This window comes from Zeus faber (assembly GCF_960531495.2).
Source record: "Zeus faber genome assembly, chromosome: 18".
NCBI classification, from domain to species: domain Eukaryota; kingdom Metazoa; phylum Chordata; class Actinopteri; order Zeiformes; family Zeidae; genus Zeus; species Zeus faber.
The window spans coordinates 2,215,437-2,224,457 of NC_137210.1; the positions used below are offsets into that span (position 1 = coordinate 2,215,437).

Below are 9,021 nucleotides of genomic sequence, written 5' to 3' on the forward strand. Positions count from 1 at the left end.
TTTGTAGGCTTATATCTGTTTTATCCTATTATTGTAATGCACACTGACTGACCCAAAAAATAAAAAATAAAATAAAATAAAATAAATAAATAAAAACAACTGCTTGACTTTAAGAATCTCAGTCGACTGACTGGTTTCCGACTGATTATTCAACTCGTCGACTTTCAGGGGGAAGCCCTAACGTTTCAAACCTCCTAATGCTGCAAATTCAACAAATGACCATTTTCAGTTCTTTACAATCTATAAAATGTTTCAAAACTCTGTTGTGCATAATAATTTGAAACAGTGCATTTTGAGTTTTTTATTTTTGATAAAAATACTGCTATCATTGGGAGGTTTGTTCAATAACATTCAAATTATACCCTAACAGTTGACTTAAAAATTATACTGACTGTCATTTGCATCGACTATTTAGAAAAATCTGAGAAAAATATCATTTGCATAATAATTTGGAATGCGGTATAAATATGATACAATATTCCCATTGTAGTGTTGAACTAAATGGGTTGCTCGGGCTGAAGTTTCAACTTATCTGAACCATCGGTTAGACTGAAAGATTTCAACGCCACAGAAGGTGCAAACTTTTTTGTGAGTGGATCTCTCTATAGGAAACCAACGCCTTCCTGCTGTCCATAGTGCTTTGTTGAGGGTAGAAAAGCTTCAGTGTCTCCGTACCTCCTTGTGCAGGTGCTCGTGCAGCGAGGCCTTGGACAGGCAGGTGAGGTAGGCCTGGTGAAAGTACAGGTGCTTCCCGGCTTCGTGGTTCTCCACACAGATTTTGGCGAGGGCCATGGCCTCCTGCAAGCGATCGCACGCCTGCAGGTAGCGCACTCGTAGTTCCAGAAACAAGGGCGTCTCGGCACTCAGGTACTCTTCAACTGCGTGTGTAAGAGAAAACACTGTTTTTTTTTCTGTGGAACTTTACTTTTGGGTGTATTTGTTTTATAACCTACTGTCTGTTTGTGGAAGCAGGGCCCCTCTCAAAATGCCTTGAAGTACTGGGCTCTCCCACGGTCCTCCGACTTTGATGACTTGCTTCACTTGTTGCATGTAGACGTTCCTGTGCCGCAATAGCTGTGAGTGGCATGCCTACAAAGGAAAGATTTATTAATTGATGGGAAAACTGGTGAGACAAAGGTCGTTTATTTCATACCAACTACTCAAGAGTGGACATGGATTCTCAAAATGTTCATCTTTCAAGCTTGTTTTAGGCAAAAACATGGATAGTCAGGTTTCCCTCTGAGGCAGGGTTTCCCATACTTTGATTTATTTGTGGCAGCCCGCCTAAATATCAACTTTGACCACCACATACTGGTTTCTATGTTTTTTTACTATTTAAAATGGGTAAAATCGTATTACATTGTAATACACACAACGCATTAATATTCTCTCTCTAGAAGGCATTTTCTCACCACAGGAACATTTTCATAGTTCTTAGAACTTTTGGAGGAACCATCCCTTTTGTGTCCATTGCAGGAACTAGGAACAATCGTAGTTGTTACAACGTCGTTCTTTAGGTCTCCTACTCCACGGCAGGGACTAACCGGCACAAGAGGAACCTTCAATGACGTAAATGCATGACTTGTCAAACACATGAGCCAATGCACCCGTGCAACCCGTGTAAAAACAGTAACAACCGAAGCCAAAAATAAGACGCTTCATTTACAGTAAACATGTCTTTGTTTACACACAGTTTATTTCCAAAATATAATAAATAAATAAATAAATAGATAAATAAATAAATAAATAAATCATCCCCCTCTGCCCCGACCCTCAACTGGGGCAGCCTGTCCTCAGTGCGCCCCAACAGAGTTACATCATTCTAGGCTGGGAGGTGCTCTCTGCGCCAATAAAAAGAAAAAAACAATAAAAAGAAAAAACATTAAAAACTGTGTTTTTATTGTATTGTATTTATTTAAGTATTTATTTAATTTATTTTCAGACGTTAATTGAATGAAACAAAAAAAAAAATCCTCATGGGGTGTCCCTTGTCCTACAAAAGTCGGAACAAACTTTTAAATTATACCTTGTAGATCTACGTAATATGAGTGAAGATTCAGCTACTGGATTGCATATTTCTCACCTCAAATTTATTCAGAAACAGATGTTGATGGACTGATAAGGTGAAATAAGTTTGTTTACAGACTAATACAACACAGAAATTGTGCTGAAACCCCATTGGCTGATGTCACTTCCTACTGCCACCTAGCTGTGATTGACCTCACCTGGAAGGAATCTATGATGTCTTTCAGAGGTTCTTCCACAAACTCTTCTTTGCTGAAGAAGAGCATGAGCTCAAAGAAACTCCTGCAAGACAAGAGGAAAAGCACATAAAAAACATCATCGTCCTAAAACCTGGAAACAAAAGGAGTGCTGGAATTTAAGAGAGGGAATTATAATTAATCATGAATGGGGGGGGGGGTAATGGAGGACAGAAGTGAATTACAAGGTAAAGATGAAAATAAAGTAGCAGCATAAATGATCAAGAAGCAGATACAGTATATGAGTAAATTGGCAGTTCGATGATACAATGCAGTTTCAAGTTATTGCTTCCATGTGTGGCAAAGTAAATAATCTGTATCTGTGCACCAGCGGGAGCTTGCTGCAGGCAGCCGGCCCCACCTCCCTCAACATATCCATTCCGGTAATGGAGCAGGAGAGATGTCTTTTGTGATAATAGTGAAATTGCTTCTGAGACGAATATCTTAATCTTACAAGTTGGAAACAGGTTATATGGCCTAAATAAATAAAATGTTCTTGATTTGTCCAATACCATTAACAACAAGTACCGGTAACGTCGGGACTTATTCATACTACAGACTTTTATTATTTATTCCCTGGGCCCTTACCCCTCCTTTAAAAAAAGGAAAGAAAAAAGAAACACCTCTCTCAGCATCAGACATCTTTTGATTTTAAAAAGGGTTTTATTTAACAGTAAGAATATGCATGTTTTATAAAAGTGGAATTATTTAGGAATTTAAAAGTGCAGACAACCCCAACCCAGCTACACTCTTAGAGCCTGTTTGGGGCTGCCTCTTCCGACTGGTGGTGCTGGGCAGGGGATGTCCTGGGCATCGTCATCACAGGACTCTCTGATCTTGCGGAAGAGGTAGTTCTGTCTGACTGTCCAGTCCAGGTGGCGGCATAACAGGAAGTGGATCTCTGAGGGGCAGGGCATGGACGTCACAGAGCAGCTGGAATCTGGTCCCCTTGCCTCAGAAGACACCTTGTCCACAATCACACCAGCATCATTGGCATCAAAGCTGTAAGACATGAAATAGAATCTAAATCCAAAAATTGTATTTATACATTTATTTGTTTCACTCTAACTTTAGTGTAAGCTTTGTAGAATCATTACTTGCACTTTATGCACAAGATAGTGATGCACTCCTCTTTCCCCACAAGCTGAGGGATGTTGATTCTCTTTACATTGCTGTTTTGAACAAATGCTGCAATTTCAGCAAGAGTGTTCACCCTTGTCTTTTGGAAATGCTGCTTGATAAGTCCAAAGCACCAGTCTGGTGAAAACGTGGTGTTGCCTGCTATCAGGAGTGTAGATCCATGCAACAGTGCAGCTTATGCAGTGAACGCCAAGCACAGTACCAAAGCATGAACTTGTTTTTGTTCTGTCCACTACAGTTATCACCGTGAAGGTCTACCTCGGTCTCCCCAAGACCGCAGTCTTGGAAGAAGTGGTGCAGGTAACTTATCACAGTGCTGCCGCCTTTGCTGGATGACATACCTTCGTCCACCAAGTAGTTGACTTGCTGTGGTATTCCCTCACAGCAGACACCAAAAAGGCCACACTTTCAACGAGTCAAGAAGTACATTGGGTCTGGCTGATGGGAATCTGATGGATAATGAACCTGAAAAGAAAAATAAAGGCCTTGAGGAAAAATGTGAACAGAGAACATGCAAAAAACAGTGTTTGATCTATCAGGTTCTGGAATGTAGTGGACGTGGGGTACTAAGCACCACTGACTGCCTTTCCCCCTAGAAATGTTAATAGTTGACCAACCCATATTTAATTTCTGCTGTAGCCTTTGGTCAACCCCTTTCATGTAACTCTCTCCACGATGAACAGGCAAAGTTTACATTACTTCTTTAGACCATGTACTAACCTGTTGAGCGAAGTCAAAACTGTAATGCATCTTGATGTGGTTGATCGATGTGGTTGCCAATTCTGTTAATAAAATTGCGAAAATACATCACATTTAGCAGGAAATATACACATCAATATGTTAGCTAGAGATGTAGGCTAACGGCCTATAACAGGATGGCACCGTTGTGATAAAATGATAATTACCTGTGAATGACCAGCTCTGTCGATTTATACACCATCCACTGAATACTGGGTCCACTGCCTCTTTCTTTTGGTTGGGTTTTCTTGTTGTCTGAAGTCATTTCACTGTGTCTCCCACACAAAAGAATTTTACATGATTCCTTGTCAAGCCTGCCATTTTCTTTTCCCCCCTGGCCACATTTGCAGGTAAACTTGAGGATTTTGTCCATTGCCACTTGGTCATATTCTGCATCACCAAACTCAACGGACTTCATCAACTTCTTCGGTATCGTCGGTCTCCTCCGGTGGTTGTTGAAAATATTCAGTTTCGTCGTCACATTCAGGTTGAAATCCGCTGTTTGAAATGTTCTCCGAGTATGGGATAGTATCAGATTCAGCAGCGATGTCGTTCTCCGCATCGCTGTTGGTGAACTGACTCATCACAGAAGATGTAATCCAAAACGAGCTGCCAACACTGACTTGGATCTATCGCACTGGTCAGATTAAGGTCCAAGATATGATTTAGAGCTTCCGCCATCCGCTTCGCATAATCCATAACAACCCGGAGATGAAAGTTTTCATGGACAAGTGAAACCAAAGAATCCTTGTGTTGTGCTTTAAACATCTGTTTACAGAAGTGACTTTTTTCTTCTTCATGGATGAAGTGAACTGTGTTTCCCCATGTAATCCAACGGGAATATTTAACCCGACAGTTTAACATTTATCTACTATTTATAAATAAAACACGTTTTTGAAAATACATTGAGAGATAAAAAAAAACAAAAAAAAAAAAAAACACAAAGGAATACTAATCTGGAAAAATCTCATTTACTTTCTAGAAAGGATCTTTCAACTTATTTGGCCGCTCGTGGCGTTTTTAGAAATGTGCGAGATAGCGGGTTTGCTGCAGTGGGTCACACACAGCGAGAGAGAGAGAGAGAGAGAGAGAGGAATGAATAACAGTGAAGTCCTATTTTGATTAAAGTAATTGTACATTTCAGTTTATACGTTTATAAAATACATTATTGTGACGGCAGTTTTCTGTTAATTTACTAAGTGCAAGAATGAAAGTGAAAGAATGATGTACCCTAAAATGAATGAATAAATAGTGATAAATAACCATGATCACAATATAAAGCAAAATAACCGCGCAACCCTAGTTATTGTTATTATTAATACAATGGGGAAAAACTTAATTGAAGTTAAATACTACTTTAAAATAAAAAAAAAACCTACAAAGAACATGACTTGACACAATTTGCTCTTACTGCACGAATTATACTCAAATTTTTGGTTTGCTGACACTCAAGAGAAAAACTACTTTTGTATCACGGTCTGGCAAAATGTTTGAACAAGCCACACCATCTTTTGGGTTGATACCGTAATGGCATCTAATTTCATTTTAGGATAGCATTACCAAAGGCATTATTATCCAATTTTTGATTAACCACTTACAAGGCCAGGCTGCTGAGGGTGCCGAGGATGTACTGGCACTCGGCTGGGAAGGCGGCAGCGGCTGTGGTGAAGCTGCACAGTGCCGTCCTCAGCACCTTGAGCTGGGGGAGAGGCACCTGCCATCTCCCTGTGTACTCTTCCACCAACTGCATTGGGTAGAACACAGGAACACAGTTTTCCCCATCTACCTAAATCACATGACTTATTCTCATAGTTATGGTAAGTTAATTTTAATAATTTACCCATTCATCATAATAATTTTGATCTTGTAATAACTTGTTTGTTGTTCTTACTTATATAGAATAACACCTGTGTGTTATAAAACAGAAATGTTAGATCATTAGTGGCCAAAAGCTGCCAATAATGGGCGCCTTTTTGATTAAACTGTATATAGGGCTGTCTCACATTGCCCTAAATATTTATCCATGAACTAATTTTAGACATTTACTTACATCGTCATCGTCGCTAACCGTTACCCTGTCGGTGTACTGCTGTGGTGGTTCTGGTATTGACAGCCAGCAGTGCTAAACACAAAGTAGCATTCCAGCTAACTAACCGACCAAACTATGTTAAGACAATGGCATTGTTTCTGGACCCCAAGGCGATTGAATTGAAATTGCAAGCGTTAAACGGGTGAGCGTTTTTAAAAATGTATGTACGTCTATTTCGTGGTCCACAGGATAGACGCCAGTCTAGATAACGGCTGGTTTGTTCGACAAGCTAGTAGAGCTAACGTCACCGATGTGAAACCTTGCATTCCCTTCCCGAAACAAACTGTGCCCATCGACCATTTTGAGCCCGACCTACCTCGCAAAACCCGGAGCAGTATTCTTTGCTTTTGAGCGAGGATTCCTCGCTGCAATAGCTGACGAACAGACTATCCAGAGCTGATTCGAACCTGTCTACCTCCAAATCACTTTCGCTGTCCGCCATTCTTGTTACTTTATTCAGTGAGTAGCCGCGGTTGCCAGGTATGCAAAGCAACATCCCGTAAGTTAAAATAAACAATCGCAACCTGGCAACCCATACTCGACACGTTCAAAGCTCGATAATGATGTTTTTGTTTTTTAACAGTTACCCCGTATGGATTGGACCGGTAGTTCCCTAATGTTAAATGGCAATTCTGCAATTGATTCTACATCCTCATAAGACAGACTCTTACGCCAATGATTGTTTTATTATCCAGGTTTTCTTGTTGCTGGCTTTGGGTTCCACTAAATATCAATACTTTATTATCAAATAAACACGTGAAACCTCTTGTATGAACTGTGTGTATGTGTATCGGAAATGCAAAAAGTGCGTCTTTAATGAAAGTGTGTGTGCGTGTGTGTGTAAGTGTGTGTGAGTGTGCGTATATATATGTGTGTGTGTGTGTGTGTGTGGTGTGTGTGTGTATGTGTGTGTGTGTGTGTGTGTGTGTGTGTGTATACACACACACACACACACACACACACACACACTCCACTGGGGGGTAGTTTCACATTTAGTAAACCACAATGCACAGAAAACGTAGAAGAAACCCGGAAACGGAAATCCGTTGTATGGTGCGTTCAAAGTTCTGTGAATCTTTTTTTTTTTGCTGTTTTTATGTACAAAGACCACTTAAAACCAAGCGTAAATCAAAATCTGCTGTACTTATTGGAGTCAAACCCGGACTAGATTATAAGAGGCCCAAATTGTGTTTCATATATTGCCTATTTGGTATCTGTGAAACCTCTATTCTATTTGTGAAAACAAGAAAAAGGGGGATTTTAGTGTAATTCTCCACATTGACTACACAAGACCAGGTATAGATTAAAACAACCAAATATACTTAAAGAAGAAGCCTCTATTGCATTTCAGACCATATTTCTGATTTGTGAAACCTTGATTATATCTGTGAAAATAGGAGGACCACTTGATATCTTCTGTCTTAATTGGTTGTGTGGTGCATGTGGTGCGTGCTGTGGGTCAATTAACCCGTCTTCTCCATTCTCCATCCTGTATCCCATCAGATTCTGTAGCAGAGTCTGTTAAATTAGGTTGGAATGTATCTGGCTACCGGTGTGTTGGTGGCATCTTTGCATATGAAGTAATTGTGGAGGGCAACACATCACAACTCTATTCCTATTGCTATGCTTTTCAGTGGACAGTCACAAAGTAAAAAATAGCTGGAGGCAGCAATACACAGGCTCTAGCCATTTGAGGTAGGTATTAAAATTTTTCCGGTTCTGTGAAACACTGCACAAGTTACAAAAAGCGGCCATCTGCTTGTTGGCTGTAAGCCACAATTTGTCATTGGTATAACTCACCGTGGTGCTTGTGGTAATGCAATTCAACTCTCAGAGACTGATATGAGACATCCCAGCGCCGGTTTTGGAGAGGTCTGTATGGCGCTGTAATGGTGATCCACTTGATTAGGTCGCACAATTCTTTAAATGATATTTCATATGTTTTATATAGGACAATAGCCTTTTTACATGTTACGTAGCTTTTAAAACACATTGCCTTGGGGTATAATGGGTCTCTTAGAGCTCATATGAATAGACGCTGTTCTTTCAGATAATGTCATACTGTATTACAAAGACCAGATCACATTCCATCTTCACTCAACCTTGTGTGGAGATAGGGATAACCCCGGGGGGCTGACAGAGCATTGTGGTTTGTTTTATAGCACAGTAAGATTGTATCTGTGACCAGAGTTTGACTGTTGAATCATTGTTTGAGAGAAGCAGCCGGGGATATGATTGTGGGGACATAGTCCTGTGAATGACAACCTAACCGATGTTACACAACCTCTCATCACTTTAAAGCCCTCTTCAGCAGAAGCAAGGGCAGACTGATCAGATCACTGTTTTGAAGTACATCTTTATCTTTCTCTTTATTCTGCAAAATAAAGTTTGTTTTCCCGTAGCGGGCAGATTAACGTCAACGACCACGCAATGAGAATTCTTCAACAAACTGGCGATGAGCATTCACTGCTTGGCTCTGGTTATATATATAATTGTGGCCTGCGTGCAGGATATTGAAATGAACAATGAAATTCTCGCCATGTCGGCGCACCATGGCCAGAAAGACTCCACCTCCCTCCCTAAACCCTTACCTGTGGGAAGAGACCCCCACAGACCACAATTATATATAGAACTGAGGATTTATTATAATAATTGTGGATAATAGTCCTCTCGGGCGCAGGAGGAATGGTGTTCCACTTCCAGGAATGGTGTTCCACACGAGTCCGTGCGCCGATTTCCTCTGAAAGACAGACAAACATTAAGAAAACTCCCTGCCTCGAGTCGGACAGACCA

At 40.5% G+C, this 9,021-nt stretch overlaps 1 protein-coding gene across 1 annotated transcript in view; it reads right to left on the reverse strand.

The window, feature by feature from the left end:
* Window positions 1–6,670, reverse strand: part of znf654 (zinc finger protein 654) — a gene marked incomplete at both ends in the record, with an annotated part of 30,448 nt that extends 23,778 nt beyond the window's left edge. Inside the window, 5 exons of the mRNA XM_080019502.1 lie at window positions 676–878; window positions 954–1,089; window positions 2,226–2,307; window positions 5,738–5,883; window positions 6,545–6,670. Coding sequence (XP_079875628.1) covers window positions 676–878; window positions 954–1,089; window positions 2,226–2,307; window positions 5,738–5,883; window positions 6,545–6,670 — 693 coding nt within the window. The remainder of the gene's footprint in view (window positions 1–675; window positions 879–953; window positions 1,090–2,225; window positions 2,308–5,737; window positions 5,884–6,544) is intronic.
* Between the last annotated feature and the right edge of the window lie 2,351 nt (window positions 6,671–9,021).